Source organism: Cavia porcellus, unplaced genomic scaffold (assembly GCF_034190915.1).
Source record: "Cavia porcellus strain 051 isolate PalLab524CR breed Dunkin Hartley unplaced genomic scaffold, mCavPor4.1 scaffold_27, whole genome shotgun sequence".
NCBI lineage: Eukaryota > Metazoa > Chordata > Mammalia > Rodentia > Caviidae > Cavia > Cavia porcellus.
Genome location: NW_026947510.1, coordinates 51133465 through 51154531, shown reverse-complemented (window position 1 = coordinate 51154531; position 21067 = coordinate 51133465). Strand labels below are relative to the sequence as shown.

At 42.5% G+C, this 21067-nt stretch overlaps 1 protein-coding gene across 1 annotated transcript in view; it reads right to left on the bottom strand.

Annotated features, from left to right (window-relative positions):
- Window positions 1-6908: 6908 nt before the first annotated feature.
- The window catches only part of LOC134473450 (apolipoprotein L6-like), a 29740-nt gene continuing 15581 nt past the window's right edge, over window positions 6909-21067 (bottom strand). Inside the window, exons 4-6 of the mRNA XM_063237597.1 lie at window positions 16421-16484; window positions 13223-14057; window positions 6909-7840 (exon numbers count right to left, since the gene is read on the bottom strand). Coding sequence (XP_063093667.1) covers window positions 7661-7840; window positions 13223-14057; window positions 16421-16484 — 1079 coding nt within the window. The 3' untranslated portion in view covers window positions 6909-7660. The remainder of the gene's footprint in view (window positions 7841-13222; window positions 14058-16420; window positions 16485-21067) is intronic.

Below are 21067 nucleotides of genomic sequence, written 5' to 3'. Positions count from 1 at the left end.
TAATATGGTTAGCAATGTTTATTGAGGTATGTCTCACATAAAATTATAATAAAATTAGGATTTCTTTAGTAAAGCAAGACTGGAAGAAAATATTTCCAGGCAGCTGCTACTTTATGCAGCAAGGGGTGTAGTGTCCAGCATTTCCCTAAGCCTAAGAAGGAGTGTCTCACTTTAATTATCTTAACAAATATTTGATGACCTATGAGAACCAGATCATAACAATTAACACATGATTTTTTTTATCAATGAACAATTCCTGAGATATTGTACATGGATAACAATAGGCATTGTATTTGTAAAATGAGTCCTGACATCATTTTGATCAACTGGCAACCTGGGTGGAAACATGTCCTTAACTCTAATGACATTTATCTATAAAACAACTTAAGTTATAGACAAATATTTTAAAAATCCAACAATACAAAAAGAAGAAAAAATTGTTGAGCTCAAACAAAACATCTTGTAACCAGTTTAGATTGGACAAACAGATGGACCAACATACATAAGACAATTTGTTTATAAAGCCAGAATATACTTGGATACATTTGGCCAAGTTGAATTATAATAATGCTTTCACAGTTCTTAAGTTTGTGTTATATAATAGAATAGACTGTTTCACTGCTTTCCACTCCAGTGGAACTTTCCCTTCAAGTCTCAAGTCCCTGTTTGGGTGCCAGTTGCTGGGTCTAATTAGACTCCCTGGATCCCTGAGGTGGAAAAGATAGGAAATAAAAAAAGACAAAAGACAAAACTTAAGATACAAGGGGGATAAGGAGGAATTTGTCTCTAGCGGAATAGCATAACAATCTTATGGTTGACCTACTTTTATTAGCAAGCAAGAAGAATGCACTTTATGGAATAGCAACTATAGAGAATTGGTTGATAAGGAATAGTTAGTGAACTTAATGAAGAACCAGATTTTCTCTATACCCACATGCCAGTATTGTGACAACTGTCCTCAGCAGATGCTATCTTGCTTCAGGAAATTGGGTTATCAGTATTTCACCCATAATCAAGGTGCACATGGCCTAGCATGAGTCCTGCATTATTTTCATCAACTGGCCTTCCATGTATCTCCTTGCTCCTGAAGCAAGGTCACACTGTCCTCAGGACTGTAGGGGCTTAAATCATGTAGTTCAGCCTCCAATAATCTATATTGCCTATTCCCAAACAATAAGTTTTAGAATATGAAATTGAAAAAATCAGATTGTGAAAGGATTTAGAAAAGTCCTTTCTAGTCCCTTTTACTTGAGTAGCCCTCTCACAGTTGGAGATCCTGTAACAAACTCATTAAAGTCTGAATGTAAAAACTTTTAGTCTTTTTTATATTGCAGTAGAAGATATGTAACTGTGGGATAGTGCAATAATTTAAGGCACCAGTAAGGTGCCTTCATTTTTCCTTTCTTCTTCTCCTTCCCCTTTTCTTCTTCTTCTTCTTCTTCTTCTTCTTCTTCTTCTTCTTCTTCTTCTTCTTCTTCTTCTTCTTCTTCTTCTTCTTCTTCTTCTTCTTCTTCTTCTTCTTCTTCTTCTTCTTCTTCTTCTTCTTCTTCTTCTTCTTCTTCCTCTTCTTCTTGAGACACAGTCTCATGATATAGTCCAAGCTGGCCATGAACTCACTATATAATCTATGCTTGCCTCAAACTCACTGTGATCCTCCTGCATTAGCCTCCCAAATGTTGGACCTAAAGGCATGTGCCACACCTGGGCTACATGTGGCCCAGGAGTAGTATTATATAGGAAAATGTGATTCTTTTTAGAGAGTTAGTTAAATTTGGACCAATATTTCTTTTTTGAGAGAAGTCTCACTGTATAGTTCAGGCTGGTCCCTAATTCACTATGTTACCCAGACTGGTTTTTTCAACTCAAAGCTATCCTCTTGCTTCAGCCTCCCAAGCACTAGAATTGCAGGTATGCACTACTATGTTTGGCTTTGGAACAATATTGTAAAAAAAAAAATATGTTCCATGGGTAAGTCAGATTGGACAGAGAACAAGAGATCTACTGTTGAGTCCTACCAGACCCTAGACTCTCCCCATGAATCAGTGCCATTCACAGATTAGGGGTAGAGAGAAAAACAGACACATCAGTGAACAAACCCAGTCTTGGAACCAGTGCCATGCGTGGTTCCCTGCCAGACTGGAACAGCCATACCATAGCCCCTTCCAGGGTGATATACAAGAAGTACCATCCCAAAGCCCCCTCCCATAAGTGACCAGCTTATCTGGAGAAACACAGGCTGTGATGTTAGCTATGAAGGTGAAATGCAATTGGATGCCTGTGGTGCTTTGGTGTTTCAGTAACATTGCAAGTCTAGGGCCAGTGATCTGATAAACCATAATGATAACCATAGTGATAACCATAGTGATAAACTCCCTATGACTAGTGAGTCATAAACTCAGAGGATAGTGATACATAGTGTGACATCTAAGGAAGGGTTTAGCCATTGTTGATTCCCAATGGCCTTGTTTTGGAAGTCCTATATCATTTCCATTGTCTTGTTAGGTTGGGTTTTATTCTCTTTTGTATTGTTTATGTCAAATCTGATGGTAGGAGCAATTATTTCAAAGATAGCAAGATATATTACAGTAGCAATTGTGGATTTGCTATTGGCTCATTTCAAAGTCCTTCTACATATAGGTCCTGAGATGTGATGCTGGGATCCCAAATCTCAGGTTGATGTCAGGGCTAAGCCATCCTATTGAAATCTGTCTGAATTCTCATGAAAAATCCATGAGCAGGGCCTGGGAATAGTTTTGTGCATGTGTTCCAGGATCTTGTCATTAACAAACCACACCTATGTTCCCAGCCATTTTGCCATGCCCTAATCTCCCATCTCATGAACAGAGACCACCTTTAATCATTGGTGTCTCTTAACCAAGGAAGTGAAAGACTTGCATATGGAAAACTATGTGTCACTTAAAGAAAAAAAATGACATATTCCAATGGAAAGACATTCTGTGTTCATGGATTTCAAGCAGTTAATATTGCTTAGAATGATAGTCCTTGTGATACATAGGGTGGACTTGATTAGTATAAACTTGATTAGCATAAGAGCTGCACAGGGACTGAAGGACCACATTTCTTTTTATAAATTTTAATGAATGTTTGCGGTACATACAGTTGATAAACATCTTGGGGAGTGGGAACATAACACAGTTTTGTTCTTTTTTAATCCCCTTCTCTTTCTCTTACACCTTCTTCTTTCTTCTTTGAAAACCTTTTCCCCCATTTTCATTCTTAATGATGTTAATCTTATCTCTTGTTTATGACATATAATGTTTACATTCACTGAAGTGATTAGACTCCTGTGCCTGACATATGTTTATTCTTATTTCCTTTATCCCCTCACAATGTCCCCTCACCCTAGGGTATAGAATTGCTAAGCCAGTTTAGTCAAGCTTTTAAAAGTCTCAAGTTGACACAATCAATCAACCACTACAATGAACCCCTTGTCAACTTGGCAATCAGAAACATTTCTTTAAACCAGTCTCCAGATAAAGACATACATATAATTGTGCCTAACATTTTATAAATCTCCTGTGTACTGGGGCTGGGGATTTAGCTCAGCAGCATAAGTGCCTGCCTTGCAAGCAGGCCGTCATGAGTTCAATCCCCGGTACCAATAAACAGGAAAAAGACAAAAAAAAAAAAATCTCCTGTGTATAAACAGAAATGCACTAATTCGATAAACAGGAAAAAGACAAAAAAAAATCTCCTGTATACAAACAGAAATGCACTAATTCCCTCACCAGAATAGAATGTAAGTCTTTTTGTTGATGTTTATTCTTATCATGTCATAACTTCAACATTATAACATAGATTTAACAATTCTTAAGGATCTATGTTAAGTCTATCAGCATTATATCACATTAGCACCATATTAGAGGAGATTACAATCACAATCCTCTTTTCTGTAGCTTATCATGAGATTGTACCTGGTATTTAGAACTACCTTCTTCCACTAACCACTCTATATTCCCTTGGCCTTTAGCAAGCACCTCAGCAGATCTTGGTTCTTTCCCTGGTGAAGTGACCCACATCTTCATTCCTGAAGGCTCTGGACCATTTCTCATCCTGCTTGTATTAGGTTGTTGTAGTTTTCCATTGACTTTAATAACAGGACATGGTAGTACTAGAAAACCAGAATCTCCTGCAGTTCAAATGCACTCTTCCCTTCAGGTGAAAGACTTCAGTTTATTTTTCCATTGTCCTGCTCTTCTTCTGTTTCATCCTTGCAACTCAGAGTTCCAGTAAAGCTTTTTCTCTGGCCAAAGTTTCAAATCACTCTGCTGTCTCTGCTCTTAATTTCAAACATAGATCTGGCCCAAAGCTCTCAGCAGTGACCATGCTACCATCCCAATTGTAGACTGCACTAAAATTTTTCTGCCAGCTGGGTAATATCTCTAAATACAAGCAAAATGCAGACCAACTTCCAGCCAAAACACAATGTACTGCCTGGACTCCAGCAGCCAATGTAGTCCTTCTCAACAGAAGCCTCCCAAGCTTCATCTTAACTGGCAGCATTTCCATCAGTACTCTGATTTTCTGGGCTCTGACTAGAGTCTCCAGTATAGTTTACAGCATACAAGGACTGTCTTTTTGGCCAGTCTCTCAAAATTTTCCAAATTAATTCCCGAGGCTCTTAAGCCACATGACCAGGAAATATCACAGCAATGACTCCACTGTCCTGGTACCAATTTTGTTGTAGTCCAGGATTACAATGAAAACAACTATATTACAGGATATGGTTTATAGTATTATTTTATAAAGGTCACCCAAAGAGTGCATGGGAAATCTGTCTACACACTAAGACACAAAGAATCCAGCTAAGTGCCTAGATCCCAGGATCTGTGCTGGGAAAGCCCAAAAATCAGTGGTGGAAACTAGAAAGTCTGTGCGTGGGATGAAGGATCTGTGCCAGTAGTTTGAGGGTTTTGCACTGAAGCTAGAAAATGATGCTCAAAGCACCAGAGCTCCCCACAAAAGGTACCACAGCCATCCTTAGCAATGACAAGATCCTGAGTTCCTCCAACAGCTGAGTTCCTATCAGGAAAGAAGCTCAACAAGCTCCTCTAGGAAAACCAATGGCAACAGGAGAACCTACGAAAACCAGGAGAACCAACAACACTTATTTCTTCCTCTCCAGTTCTCCCTTTTATGTTGGCAACAATCCTTAGGTGAACATCCATACTCAGCACCACGCTGATTCAGTTCATCTGGATGTCAAGTTGACCACCAGTTGTTAATCCACCACACCTCTATTCTGCTCCAATGATCCATATGTGTGTTTTGTTTCAGTATCATGCCATTTTTATCAATGTTTTGTCTTCTGGAATGGAGTCAAATATTGTGCAGCACATTTCTATGGAGCTGAGTGAGTCATAGATGGTAGCCTTGGGGTCTCTGTGAGGTCCTCACCTCTCCCCCTCTGATACTCTTTCCCTGCTCTGTTTCCTGGCCACCAAAAAGATTAAGGAACTTTGCTCCATCATGACATTTCTGCCTTGGATACACTGACTATATACTGAATTTCCAGAAACCAAGCCAGAATAAATTACTGTTCCTTTCATTTGTGGATATTGGGTGTTGCATGCCAGCATTGGGAAAGTTAACTAATACAGAAAATTGGTACTAACAATGGGCCATCGATGGGACTGAACCTAGCCATGTGGTTCAGAAGCGTTTGTAACTGGCGTGTGGGTGGGATTTGAAAAGGTTTGTAGGTGTAGGCTGAGGCAGGAGGAACATAAAGTGGAAGCCAGCCTTTCAAAATAAAATGAAAAGGCTGATAATACAAGGCACCAGTCCATCACAAAGCGTCCCTGGGTTTGGTCCTGAGTAGAGAAAAAAAATGAACTCATAGTGGATCAAAGACCTAAAAGAGACTAAACAACAAAGCTCTTGACAGGGAAGTTAAGCTGAATTTCAGTGTTCTTTACTTCTTTCGAAGATGACCTCTTAAGTAGTAGCTCATCTATCAGCGAGTCCTAGAGAGGGAAAAAAATGAACACAGTACAATTGTTATGTTATATTTCCATTTCCCATCCCAGGAAACACCCAAGCTTAAAGTGTGCCATTGAGGGGCATATAAACTTCAGCCATGATGTCAGGCTTCTTGGCCTGAGATAGGAGATGAGGGCATGGCAAAATGGCTGGGCAATGGACACGACCTGTCAATCGTGGAGGCTTGTCAATCACAGCTAGAACACAGGTGCAGAGCAGCTTCTGAGTCCTGCACAGGATGGCTCAGATCTGACCTCAGAATGGGGGTATAAAAGACCTCAGCTGTCAAGCTCAGGTCCTCTGTGACCTCTGCACCAGCCTACTCTGCGCTCTGCAGGGCATACTTCTATTTTAACTGGCCCACACTCACTCTGCAGAGTCTACTCTTTAGCTACTTTTACCTTTGATCCTACTGTCAATACCTTTAACCAATATAAAACTTCTGCATTCTTTGAACAGTGCACTCCAGCATTCTGTCACACTTTTGGCAAGCCAACCATAAGTCGGAGCAGACCATCACAGTATGGAGAGGCAATGGGACATGGAGCAGGGGCCCAGTGTGCCTAGAGCTACAATTGCTCTGCTCAGGTCCCACTGCAGAGCCCAGCCAACTGTGCACCTCTACCCATGCCCCACACTGGCTGGGGAACATGCCCTTGGTGTGTCTGCCAGGGAATACTCACAAACCCTCCTTGGGGTGGGAGGAGCAGCTCCAAGTGCCCCTGGGGGTCTGGCAGGAGGCTTTGCACTTGGGCACTGGTTTTGGCTGGCTGGCTGGCTGGCTCAGATGAAGGAGTCCAGTCCCAGCACTTCCTGGGATGAGGGTGATGGAACCAAGCAAGGTGCAGCACCAGATTCCCATGCCAAGCTTGTGCACATGCCCTGTGTGCTGGCCAGGGTTAGAGGATGCCCACAGAGTGCCCCAAAGAAGGCAGAAGGTGATCACTTTAAGGCTTGTCCTACACTGAAGCCTGTGCAGCAAGGCTGGCTGGGTGCTTCTGGTGGAGTCCAAAGCAATGGCAAGCAGGTGGGGCCACCAGTGTGGGCAGCCCAGGTTTCCTACCAGTGACCTCTAGGCCTTTGGTGCCGGCTGCCTGGATGGGAGCCACAGTGGCTTTCTGCCCATCGGCACTGCTGCTTCCCTTAAGGACTGGGCAGGGCCATTGGTGCAGGTCAGGCAGGTGGGAGCCACAATCACTTCCCACCCAGCAGCTGCCCTGCTTCCCTTGGGGGTGGATATCTCTCCCAGGCAGGCCTCTCGATTCCCCTTCGCCACCACCTGAGCAGGCTTGCCAACAGCGGAAGAGGCACATCGATCAGGAGGAGGGTCGGATCTCTCCCCTGCCAGCTTCTCATTTTCTACTCGCAGGTGACTGCAGTCTGCAACCCAGTGGACCAGAGCTGGAATGGGCCCGGGGTCAGGGCACCTGATGAATGTGATCTGCAGTGCATGCCAGGGCAGCAGCCCAAGCAGCTGCCATTACCCATGAGGCAAGAGTACGCAGACACGGCACCCTGATTCTGGGACCCCAGTGGTAACTGAATTGGGGGAGGCACTCCTCCCCCACTGCCAGTCCTAGAACCACAGCTGCTGCACCTCTGTGCTCCAGGGGACATTCCGCCCACCACCAGTTCCCGCCAACTCTTGACCCGCTGTTTATACCGGTAGCCTGGGAGGAGGTGGCAGCTCAGATGGCACAGCCATGGGCACCCATCTGGCCTTGGTGATTGGTGTGACGTTGGTGTCCTTGGCCTGGGGGGAGTGGCACTTGTGGTGGTGTCCTCCACTGTCCTGCAGGTTGGAGGCTTCTTGAGAGCCCGCAACATCTGCAGCTTTCTGTGAATAACAGTGGCAAAAGATTATGCAACAAAACCTTTGATATTCATGGAAAAGTTTAGTTTTCTACACAAATACAAAATAATTATTTTTGTCCAGTTGTCCAAAGATGAAACCCAGGTCATTTGTGTCAGCGTGTCTCTGGACACCAGCATGGACCCTACCAAGCTGGTCTTACTTTGCTAATTTATCTGTTGTCCCCTCTGCTCTGCCCTCCCTTCTTGTCCCCTTGAGAACCATGCCAAACCCATAACTTTTGTAGCTATCATAGTACAATTTGTCTTTGAATGATTCAAATAGTGGTAATTTAGAGTATAAATGATTTTCAAATATGTAAATTTTGGCCTGCACTTTGTGTAAGTTTTTAAATATCATATTATCCATTTTACATTTGCTTTATCTTTCATCACCTGTAGCTTCAGAACAACAGCAAATCTGTGTGTAGAATTGGATTATTAATGCAAAAATATTTAGTCCTATCTATTGAATCAGATCTTTTGGGAGTATTTGATGGAAGTCACTGACAAGCCTCAGGAAACCCAAAGATGTTAACAGTATTTTGAAAAGTTGCTGCAGAGTCCTTTGGTCCTATTTTTTTTTTGTTAATTTCTTGCAATTTGAAGGTATGAAGTGGGGTTTAAAGAACCAGTTTTTGTTTTTAAAAATCCATTTAAACCCTAAACATCTTTCTAAGCCTTTGAAGTGCCGACCATCACTGAGGTTAATGAGTACATGTCACAATTTTTTACAGGTTATTATTTTATAAGCATAGATGATTCTAATTTCTATCTCTACTACCTTAAACCAAATATCAAAGTATTATAAAGATAACTATCAGGATGTTGTTTCTCAGGTGGTGTTATGGTTTGTGTCTGGGTGGCCCCCCCAAGCTTCATGCAGTCCTGGAGGCAGCTGAGTCTAGCACTGGGATTGGTGGTGTGAGTGCTGCACCCGCCCAGGAGAGGGGAGCCGACATGCAATATAAGGGAGGGAAGGAGGCCTGCTTTTCCCTTTTTTGCCCTCTCACTCTTGCTTTTTGATGCCAGTCTGAACAGTTGCCTCTCAGCCGTACCACACTGCCTTGGAGCCAGCTGAGTATAAACTGAAACCTCCAAAAACTGTAAGATAAATAAACCTTTTCTTCCTTCATGTTGGGCATCAGATATTTTGTCTCAACAATGAGAAAAATAACCAAGACAGGTGGCTAAGGGAGACCCTGGGGGCATCCACCCAGATCCCTTAGGAGTCTCTAAGTGAGGTACTAGGGGTTCCATTCTTCACTATAGAGAATTCTAAGTAAAATAAATTAAAGAAAGAAAAATGAAAGAGGCACAGGTGCCACTTCAGACAGAGATGTCTGTCTAGCGCGTGTTTCACAAAGAAAGTCTTAGAAACTCTTAGGGCTCCTCCTTCTGCATGGAACACTGTCTTAAGAATTCCAGGGATCTAAGCTTCTTTCTCCAAAGGCCCCGCAATGCAGTGTGGGAAACATCCCACACATCCCAGCCACCTCAGCATTAAACTCTATCCTCAAAAACTGGGAACAATAGGTTTGGGGGAATAACTCAGTGGCACAGTGCCTGCCTGGCAAGTGCAAGGTCCTGAGTTTGATTCCTGGTATCAAGAAAAAAAAAAAAAAAAAAACCTGGGAACGATTTTACCTGAAGGAGTCACAGTAGTTTGCAGGCTATGGAGAGGACTAAGGCAAAGCAGCCCTGTTGCTTTAGCTGGAGATGCCTGGCCAGTAGTGACTGAGTCTCACAAGGAAACTCAGCAGGTCTCCTCCTCTTGTAGAGGATGCCAGCTGAAAAACCTCAGACTTAGTTATCACAGTCCTCATAGGCCCCACACTAGCAGGAGTCCTAGGGATCCACCCTTGTCTGTAACAGTTTATCTTTATTGCTATATCATTTGGGCCCAATATGAACTAGGAAGTGATGAGAGATGGATATGAATGGCAGTTTAAGTTGTAGTAGTATTTTTTCAGTTAGATCATATTTGCAAAATGCATGGATGGTGGTGTGAAACCCCTTATGTTCAGGCGCCTATGACTATTTCTGGAAAAGCCCAGAAACTATAATACCTAAAGAGGCCTCTTAGGAAATGGATACTGGTGTTTTTGATGGGCCTTTCCTCAGATGCCCATTCTCAGTTGGATATGGTCAGCCTATGTCCCGGAGAGACCAGGATTTTCAAAAGACCCTGGCAGGTTTGCAGATGGGCCTCTGGACACTATGACCCAATTGCTGGAGGCACCCTTTTCTGTAGGGAGCAGCTGAAGGAATCTAGAGGAAGATGAAAAGAGAAGGGATGAGGGGAGAAAAGACAGATCAAAATGATAGCTGCTCCAGGTGGCAGTGGCTTCAGCACACCTAAGTCATCCAAAGCAAAAACCCACAGCCAATAAAGCCTGCTTTAAGTTCAAAAAACCTGGACACTGGGCGTGCCGCTGTGCCAAGCCACTGCCTGCACCCTGCTGTGTGCATCTGGCAACTGATGCCCCTGACTCATGGCACTGGAGAATTGACTGCCCCCACCCCCAGAGCCGGGCAGCCAAGACCCTCACTTCCTACTCTGATGAAGAGGACTGAAGTGCCCTGGGGACCTATAATGTCCCTGTCCATGGACATATGCATCTCTCATGGCAAATCCACAGGTGACCCTACTGTCAAGAGCAAGAAAATTGAGTGACTCCTTTTACCTCAACTTCCAGAAAGCCCTCCTCTAAATCTCCCACTGTAATTGGGGAAAAGAGGGGACTCAAGTCAGAGCTTCTTTACTTGCCCTGTGACATGTCAGCTCAAAGATCTGACACTACATGACCATGCCACAATCTGCAAAGGAAGGAGTTGCTAATTAATAAACAACACAACTCCTAGAGAGAGTCTAGCTTCCAAAGCAAGTCTCTGGCATTCACTGTAAGGGACACCAAAGGGACATGTCTAAACCTGCTTTGGGAAATAAAAAGACTGCCAGCGAAGCAAGAGGGCCTTCTAGCCCCTCAGGAACCCAGCCTTATTCGCAGAGCCCAAGAACCATTTAAAGCAACTGTTCCTTCTTCAAGGGTCAAGGGTCATAAAAACCCTACATGGGAGCGAGGTATGGTGGTGCATGTCCATAATCCTAGCACTTGTAGGTAAGACCTACAACCCTTTTCAGATGAGGTAGCCGTATGAAGACAGACATTCTCTGCAGCCCCCACAGAACTATGGATTTATGTCTTTCAGGGTATGAAGCAGGAGACCAGGGCACAGCAAATCAGTTGGACAATTGGGCCCGACCTGTCAGTCCCTGAGACCTGTCAATCATGGCCAGCCCACATGGGCGGAACAGCTTCCAAAGCCTGCCTGGAATGGCCCTGATCTGATGTAAGAATGGGTTTATAAAAGACTCCAGCCTGCCCAGTACGGTGGCGCTGCCTCTAGTCTCAGCACTCAGGAGCCTGAGGCAGGAGGATCGTGGAAGTTCAAGGCAGGTCTGAGTAAGACTGTGAGACTCTGCCTAAAAAAAGAAGAAACAAAACAAGACAAGACCAAAAAGCCACCATTAAGCTCATGGCCGCTGTGATCCTTTTCACTGACCTGTCCTGCAATTTTTAGGACATACTTCTTCCTAAGCAGCTCCTTCTTAACTGGCTCACATTTGCTCTACAAAGCACACTCCCCCACTTAACTTTTAATACTGCCTTCAGTATCGTGAGTAAATATAAAACTTGTGCATCTTTATTTCTCTCATCCTTTTTTTTTCTTTTCTTTTTTTTTTTTTTTTTTTTTTTTTTTTTGAGACAGCGTCTTGTTTTGCAGTTGAGGCTGGTCTTGCACTCACTGTGTAACCCAGGCTGGCCTCAAACTTCCAAGCAATCCTCCTGTGTCCCAAGTACTGGGAGTACATGTGTGTACCCTGTGCCCATCTTGTGTTGTCTAGTTCTTTGAACAGAACAACAAGGGACCCCTGGGAACCCCAGCATAGAATTAAGAGGCCCGCTGTCCCGAGTCTCCCATTATTTAGCACCAAGAACTCGGTGACTATTGTGTGACTATTTGTTCCTAAACTCAGATTTAAACCTAAACCCCCATGCGATGTGCTTAGGTGGTAAGGAATTTGGGAGGTAATTAAGGTGTGTTATGGTTTGTGTCTTGAAAGCCTCATGTGGTCATGGGGGAGCAGGCACTTTGAAGGTGACTGAATCTAGAGTTTGTGATTGGTTCATTTTCTGGTGCTGAGACTGGGAGTGTGAGCACTACATCTGCCCTGGGGTGGGCTGCTTGCATGCAAGATAAGGAAGAAAAAGAGGCCTGATGCCCTACTCTTCTCTTGCTGTTTTTGCTGCCTTCTGCCCCCTTGAACTGTTGCCCCTCATCATACTACTCTGCCTTGGATCCAGAGCATTGGGTATTTCGTCTCGGTAATGAGAGAAAATTAACCAACACAAGGCATAAGGCTGGGTCCCTCATGACTGGGATTAGTGCCCTTATGAAAGAGGCACCAGGGACCCTGACTTCCCTACCTCCAGGTGAGGCTACCCTGTAAAGGCTCCTGTGAAGAACAGAGGGAGCCCTCCCCATGCACTGAACCCACTGGGGCTGGAGATCAGACCATGGATGCATCAGCCTCCTACATTCTTTGTTGGCCCTGAATGATCCAATCTAAACAACTGATAGAAGCCTGAACACCTTGACACTAACCCAGCCACATAACCTCCCTACCCTGGTCATCTTGGGCTGCCTTAACAAAATGCCTCAGATAGAGCAGCTGATGCAAAAGAAATTCATTATCTCGCACTTCTAGAAGCTATAAACCAGGACAATGTGCAGGCATGTTTATTTCCAGCCAGGGGCTTTCTTCGCACTGCTTCTCATTGTGTGTCCTCTTACGGCTTCTCCTCCGCTGGTCTCTGGGATGTGGGGAGGCCCCTCACATGTCTTTGTTACGGACCTTAATCCTGTCTGATGAGGACTCTTAGGATCTCTGCACCCTAATCATCTCCCAAAGGCCTCACCTTCAAACAGTCGCACTGGGGTTTGGGACTTTGACCCAGGAATTGCAGGGGAACACATTTCAGGTTAGAATACCGGCAAAGGGGTTTGGTGACATCTTCTCTAAAGTAAGCAACAGCTTTTTCCTAGCAGAGGGTCCAAAGGGACTCAAGGGAGAAACAAAAGGTGTGATCAGGCTTGACCAGGACAGGTACCCACATTCCAAGGTGTCCATCATACTCTGTGGACCTCAAGGGACACCCAAAGTCACATCCTGAAGTGTATCCATGCAAACTTTACACCAAGTGCACAGGAGCTCTCCCCAGCCCTGCTGGACAATATTGCCTACCGTGGGTCCCAGTTAAAGTGCCCCCCTCACACCCCACTTTCAAAATCCTGTCCTCACCTTTTTTAGCAGCTCATCATAGCATTTGCTGTACTGCTCCAGCACCTCTTCCAGCTCCCGAGCTTGGGCCCTGAGTTCTTCTGCGAGCTCTGGCTTTGACTCATCCCTCAGTTGCTTCCAGTTCTTCCAGAGAGCAGCCATACCCTCGTTAAGAGACATGGAAGCGAAGGCCCTAACACTCATGCGGGCTATTTTTGCCACAGTCAGCACTTTACCTGAACTGGCCTTCTGCACCTGTGTTCTGGCTGGTGCTGAGACTTTCCCAGCAGTCCGAAGATGCTTGGCAGAAGTACCTGAGCGTGGTGGGGATTTGATAGGCCAAAGGGCCCGGATGCCCTTCTTGATAACCTGCAGGGCTCTCCCACACCTGTGCAGAGCCTGACCAGAAGCCGTGAGATTAGATGACTGCTTTTCTTCTGCATCTTTGGGCTCTTGGACACTCATGGGCACTTGGCTACTGGCCTGAGCACGGAGTTTTTTACTGTGAGATTTTTCTCTCAACTCTGTCACCATCGTGGTAACGACAGCTGCTGCTGACACACCTTTGCTTGCAGTTGAGAGTAGCAAGCTCGCACCTGCGGTGACGGGCACAAGGGCTAAACCCACCATGCTCGCCACTTCGGAAGCAACGGTGACAGAATTGGACACCATTTTGGACTTGGTGAATTTTTTGTGCATTTTGTCAGCATCCTCTGCAAAGGCACGAAGTGTGGTGATATACTTTTCCTGCTCCTTTTTCCACTCGGGAAACTCTTCCAAAAATTTTATTTCTTCGGCTGTCAGATTTCCGTCATATAAGCCCACGTCGTCCTCAGGAATTATGTCATCCTTCTCCCTGTGGGAATGAGTGAAGCAAAGGCTCGGCTTCAGCCTCCTGGGGGAAAAGGCCAACTCTTCAGCCAGCCTGTGTGGCTCCTGATGTTCTGTCAGTCCCAACATTAAACCCTTCAGCAGCTCCTCAAAATGGCCCTGGAAGAGTCCCATAGGGTCACTGAGAAGTTCAATCTTTGGAGGCAGCTACTGGTGTGAACAGGGCATGTGGGTAAAGAAAGAACCATAGGAGCAGCCTCAACCCTGGGCACAGACATGAGGTAAGTAGACTCATCCCGAGGGCCACTTCTGGGATTGTACCCCAGAAAGACAGCCCTGCTGTGGACAGTAGTAGGGAATACTGAGAAAAAACTTGGGACCAATGGAAGGAAACACAAGAGAAAGCAGAGGCCAAGTGTTGGGCAGAGGGTAGGAATTCTACTGGGCGAGGTGAGCCAGGGAGGACAGGGTTGGATGGTATAAGACATCCTCCACGTTGACATCCTTGGTTCTGGCTACTGTGACACACTGAGAGATCAAGAGGAACTCTGACTGATGTGGTGGGCATGGTCTTAGGTACTTGTCCAACTTTCTGTGGCCCCAAGGCAAGTGCGACTGGTGCTTTGTGAAAAAAGTTTGGGACACAGGGTCCAGCCCCGCTTACCCTAACATTTCTTAGGTCTGAGTATTAAGGGGTCTTGGTCAGCTCAGCTGAGTCCCAAACTGTCCAAAGCAGTGTCAGAGAGAAGAGCCACCTTCCCCAGAGCTACTGGTACATTTATTTCCTTCTGGGACAGAGGCTGCTGGTGACGCTGATGTGTCCTGGCCCAGAGAATGAGACCATTGCTGCAAGGAACCTGGGAGAGGATCAGAGGCTCCTTCTCATTTTCAGTGAGGGATCCCAAGAGTAAAGGTGACCCACTCAGAGGAACATGGGAGCTCGCGCTGGAGCTCTGATGTAGCAGCTGGACCCCATGAAGCCCCATCTGTCTGCATCTGTCTGCTGTTTCTGTCCTCTGCCTGTTGGCATCAAGTCTCCTCACTGACATCTAGTTGTGCCTCACTGTCCACAGAAGAGGATACCAAAATATGAAGACACTCCAATTCCTCACATAAAATGGCACAGTTTTGCTATAACCCCCACACATCTTCCTGTATCCACCATTTCTGGATAACTATAATACTCCAAGAAATGATCAGGCCATGTAAACAGTTGTTATTCTGTATTACTTAGGGAATGGTGACAAGGGAAAGAAATTCAGGGCATGTTCGTACAGGCACAGCCATCACGGGCCTGAATACAGAGAATCTGAACTATGGTAGGCTGAGTCACAAATGTGGAATCCATGGGATTGAGTGCTGACTGTATATGACTGTCCATGTAGGTATGTGCATAGTTTTTAATAAATCTCCTCCAAAAAAATAAATTAAATAAAAATTTTAAAGCCTCCCCTCCCACACACAGCACATACTTCCTCAATGAAAAGGGTTAAAAATCAAGTATACAATCACCAAAATCCTTTAGGTTCACAAATCTGGACTCAATTATCAGTTCATGAGTCAATGTAAATCAGCTCATAGAGAACGGGTATGAAGGCAAAAATGTGAGTCCTGCGAGGAGCCCTAACGGTGCAGTGTTATAGTTCACACCACTCTGATCTTGCGTTGCCTGCAGGTGCATAAGGACACAATAAAAGCACAAGTAACAGTGTCATTGCAAACATCAACTATGGCCCTGTGTATCAGACCTAACACTGTATTACAGTGTGGTTCAGAGATACTACAAGCTTTGCTTCATATGTTTCTTAATTAAACCAAATATCCTGAATTTGACACTTTGCTGAAAAACTCCGTGTGTCAGGCAGCCACACCTCCCTGTTTAGGATGTGACCTCAATCTGGCTCTGCAAAATAGTGCACCTGCAGTTCACTAACTCACCATATTAGCAATCCCTTGTTGCTTTCCACACTGTGGCTGCTGGTGATGGTACCTCTGCTGATTACTGGACTATCAACATTAAATGTACTAATTATCTTAAGCTAAAGAACTTAGTTGCATATCAGCTAACACATTCTTGTCTTCCTGGGTCTCACAGGGGAGGGATCAGAGTGGGCAGTTTCTGTCCTTGGAGTGCTCTGCGTGCAATGTCGTGCACCTAACTCTTTCACTTTTATTTCAAAATATTTAATCAAGTTTCATGGAATATTAGTTCCCTGCAAGAACTGATATTCATGTGCAGAGCAGAGACCAGTAAGAAAACAATGCTTGCTACACGGCTACTGGTACAAGAGTACATTTATGCTTAATTAAAGGAAGCCTACACCCTTTTCCCCAATGCCAGAGCTCTGGGTTCATCTTTGCAAACTAACACCGGCTTCAAGTTCTTACCCAGCTTGGCTGTCTGGCTGTGTCTTGAGCTCTAAGTCCATGTTCCGAGGAACTGCATGTTTTTCTGGATGGAAATGTGAAAATTAAGATTACTCTGCATATCATAAAATCTTATGAAATCTAAGTGTAGAGGAAATTTTAGTTAGTGCTGAAACCATAATAACATACATAATACACTAATTATTTGCAAATTATTATTTTAAAATTTCACCTCAAGAATCCTGTCTGTACCATGGGTTTCAAACTCCAAACTTCCAACTTCTAGCAGGCTCTACACCTTGGTTGCCTGCAGCACAGGCCCACACAGGTGACTCTCAAACTGACCTGACTGAGGACGAAGCCAACACCCTGGAGAAGAAGTGAGCCTGCCCAGAGAAACTGGCTGCTTGCGGGAGACATAATTGATGGGCCAACAACACTAGCTCTAAGAAAAGCCCACAACTGATAGAAACTAAAAAACAGAAACAAAACAAAAAGCAATGTGAGAATTTACACTGAGAATGACTTCTTCACAGCTGGGTAGGACTAGAAAAGAAATCTAATGCAGCACCAATCATCCTGCAAGAGTTTAATCAGGTGCCATTTTGCAAAGGGGCTGACCATGTGGGACTAAGTTACAAAACACCTACATCACAGCTTAACCCCAGGACTGAAATGTTACCCTCCCCCAGGGACTGGATGAGAGCCAGAGGAGACAGATTGGGAGAGGATATGGGATAGACATATTCCCCTAGACCCCCCTGAGAAGTTCAAGCTCAGACTAGTAAAGACACGGGGTCTGCACTCTGTGATGGAGGACAGGGTTGATGGGTCTGGTTTTTAGAGGTGGCTGGTTCTGATGGCAATGGCATTGAGTCCTGTGGTCTGCTTGAGCATCTTCCCTGCTGCCTCCATCCAGAGGAGACCAGGGTCTGATTGCTCCTCTATGTACCAGTGTGAGTCTCAACTTGGGTAGGGGCTACGGTCAAGGGTTTAGAGATAGGGAGACTTCTTGAGCAGAAAGGTTGCCTCACAAGCCCACAGACTGTTAAGTACTTCAGAGAGACCCATGATTTGCTAGTTTCTAAAAGACTATAGGTCCTGGATGTAGCCACTCATCTCTAAATACACTGGAATCTTTTTTATTTTGATCCAGTTCTTTTTGTTTTCACCTCTATTGAGCTTTTGTTGTTGTTTTCTTTCTTATTATGTTTTGATGATGTGTGGAGTTTTAGCTCCCATTTTCTTGTCCCTTTTAAAAACTAATATTATCTTTGTTATTTGTTTGATTTTGATTTATTCCTCTTTTTCTCACACTCTTTTCTTTCCTTGCTCTCTTTTAACTTGTATAATTATCTTTTTTGTCCTTCAGTTTATTCTTTATTTCTATTATTTATTTTTTTCTGATACTTTTATTTCTTTTATTTACTCCCTTTTTACTCCTTTATTCAGGTTTCCACTGCACACTGCCTCTATTCTTCAAGTATAATAATTAAGCTTTGTGAATCTATAGATAGTTAAACCTATCTTACTATAGTTCAACATTGTTATAATGTTAATGGAGATAATGTTCTACTGAGTAGATATTTATTGTAGATCAATATTTGGTTTGATTTAGTATTTATATTGTAACTATAGATCTCTTTTCTACAGTTAAGGGCAATATATTATTGATTGTTAGGGTTGTTATTATCCAGTTTGTATTTGACACTATCGTTGTTTACTTTCCTACTTTAACCAAAGTTATTGTTATTGATTGGTTTTCTCCATATGACAATGTCTGGGTTGCCTGTGGATCATAAACAATGCCCATTCACAAAGAACTGAGTATCAGGGCAAAAAGACAAAGGCAGTTGGATCCTGGGACAGAGGCAAATGGCAATGATCAGCTACACCTAGAGGCATATCTCCAAACAGTGGACATTAAAGAGGTTTCCATATTAGCAACAAAGCTACCCACCATAATCATTCTGCAAGCCTCAGCTCAAAAAACAAAGAAAAAATAGAAGCATGAGAGAAAAAGGCAGCAAAATGCCTGCAAAAACCCCCAACCCTCTTCCGAAACTAACTAGAGGGAATAAAGGAGGAGGAAATCAGAGGCCCTGTACATAAAATATCTGAAAGGGTTGTTAGAGATAAAACAGATCTATAAGGTATTTGGTGAACTCAAAAATATATAATTCAACAGATAATGATCCTAATGGAAGAAATGATTGGCGAATCTAGAGAAAGCTTTAATAAAAAAAACTGGAGCAGCTACAGGAAAAGATGAAAATCATGAATATCCTGAGAGAAAACAACTGGCATCCATAAAATTGTTCTTTAAAAAATCCAGGAGATCAGCAATTCTACTGAAAATATAAGTAGCAGAAGTGACCAATGTGAAGACAGAGTGTCAGATTTAGAAGGCAGGATTGTGATTGGTGATCAATTAATGCAAGACACCATAAAAACAATAAAAGTACAAAGAAAATCAACAATTGATAGATGATGCAAGAAAAGCTGAAATTAATGAAAAGTTAGAAGATAACACAAAGGTTATTAAAAACACTATTTAAAGAAATAATAGCAAAAATTTCCAAACATGGAAAAAGAATTTAACATATAGATAAGTAAATAGCCATGAGCAGAAAAGAACCACTTCCATACACATCATAGCCAAAATACCAGAAATCCAACACAAAAACAAATTCTAAAAGCGGTTACAGAAAAGCAACGAATCACTTGTAAAAGAAAATCTTCAGAATTACAGTGGATTTATCAATACAAACCTTAAAGTGAAGAAGAACCTAGAGTGAGGAGTTTCAAGTCCTGAAAGAGAAAAGAAACAACTTCCAACCCAAATGATTTATTCTGCAAAATTATCTTTCAAAATTGATGAGGACTTAAGATACTTCCATGATAAAAGAACATCAAAAATATTCAAGACACCAAACCAGCACTCCAAAAAGTTCTCAAGTATATTGTAGAAAGAGTCAACAAGGCTAACAACAGCAAAAGGCCAAAATATAATGAATGCACAGGCAGGGTGAGCAACGAAGTAGGAGGGAAAGAAAAGGTATCAGTAGCAGTAAAATAATACACTGACAGGAATAAGTCAATATCTACCAGTATAATCATCAGTGTGTATAGTCTCATTTTCCCAGTAAAAGTCATGGATTCATAGGATGGATCAAGAAACAAAATCCAACAACATGCAGTATATGAGAAGCATATTTAACCCAAAAAGAAATTCATAGACTGAAAGTCAAAGGAGGGAAAATAATGTTATTTGCAACAAGAATCCCAAATCAAGCAGGAGTAGCTACCCTATTTTCAGATAATTTAGACTTTAAAAGTGATCAGAAGAGTGAAAGAAAGTAACTACCTATCAGTTAATAGGACTATCCAAGACGAAGAGATAGCAATCATAAACATATATGCACCAATTTCATATAGTGCACACATTTTCATAAAACAAACCCAATTAGAAATAAAAGATCTGATAAATATCAGTAGGATTATATTCCTTTATCACAAATAGATCAACTGAATAAAAATTTTAAAAATAGTAGAACAAGCCTTTGAACAAATGGATGTAATAGATACATGGTATATTGCATGCTCCATCTGACAACAATAAAACATACATTACTCTCAGCAGCACATGGAATTTCTCTAAAACAAACCACAATTAGCAAATATAGCATAGTTAAGTAAATAAAAAACAACTGCAATTTTCACCATGCATACTATGAGATCACACTACTATGAAAGTAGAAATTAATGGCAAAATAAACTACAGAAATTATGCAAATACAGGGAAAGTAAACAGTATATTCTTCAAAAACAATGAGTCACAGAAGAAATTTAGTAATAATAAAACAGTTCCTAAAATTAAAGGATAATGCTAACATATCAAAACTATTGGACACAATGAAAGCAGTCCTAAGAGGGAAATTTATAGCTGTAAATCCCCACATTAGAAAAATAGAGCAAGTCCAAATAAATAATCTAATGATATATCTCAAGATCCTAGAAAAACAAGAACAATCCAAATCTAGAGATAGTATAAGCAAAGAAATTGCAAAAATCAGAGCAGAAACCAATGAAATGGAGACTAAAGAAATAATTTAAAGAATCAGTGAATAAGCCAATCTTAGCAAAAAAGGAGAAAAAGACAAAAATCAATCCAATTAGAAATGAAAAAGGTGAAAAAACAACAGATACTGCCCAAATTTAGATTATCATAGATATGTACATCAAACTATTGGAGATTTCAGAAGACATGGAGAGATTCTTAGACTCACTTGAATTATAGAATGGAACCAATAAGACTTAAAAATCCTAAATAACTAAACAACAGGCAATGAGATTAAAACATCAAAACAAATAAATAAACAAACAACAACAACAAAAGCTACCCATTAAAAAAGCCCAGGTGAGGTTGAGCTTGATCCTCAGAACCAAAAACAAAACAAAACAAGAATAAAGAAAGAAAACCACAGGATCTGATGAATTCACTGCCTAATTCTATAAGAATTTCATGGCTCTTTAATGAATTCTCAAGCTCTTTAATGAATTTGAAAGGGATGGAGTACAGTACTACTAGAATTATTCCTGCAAGTTAGTGTCATCCTTAGTCCCAAAATAGATAAGAATTCAAATGAAAAAGACAATTACAGGCTG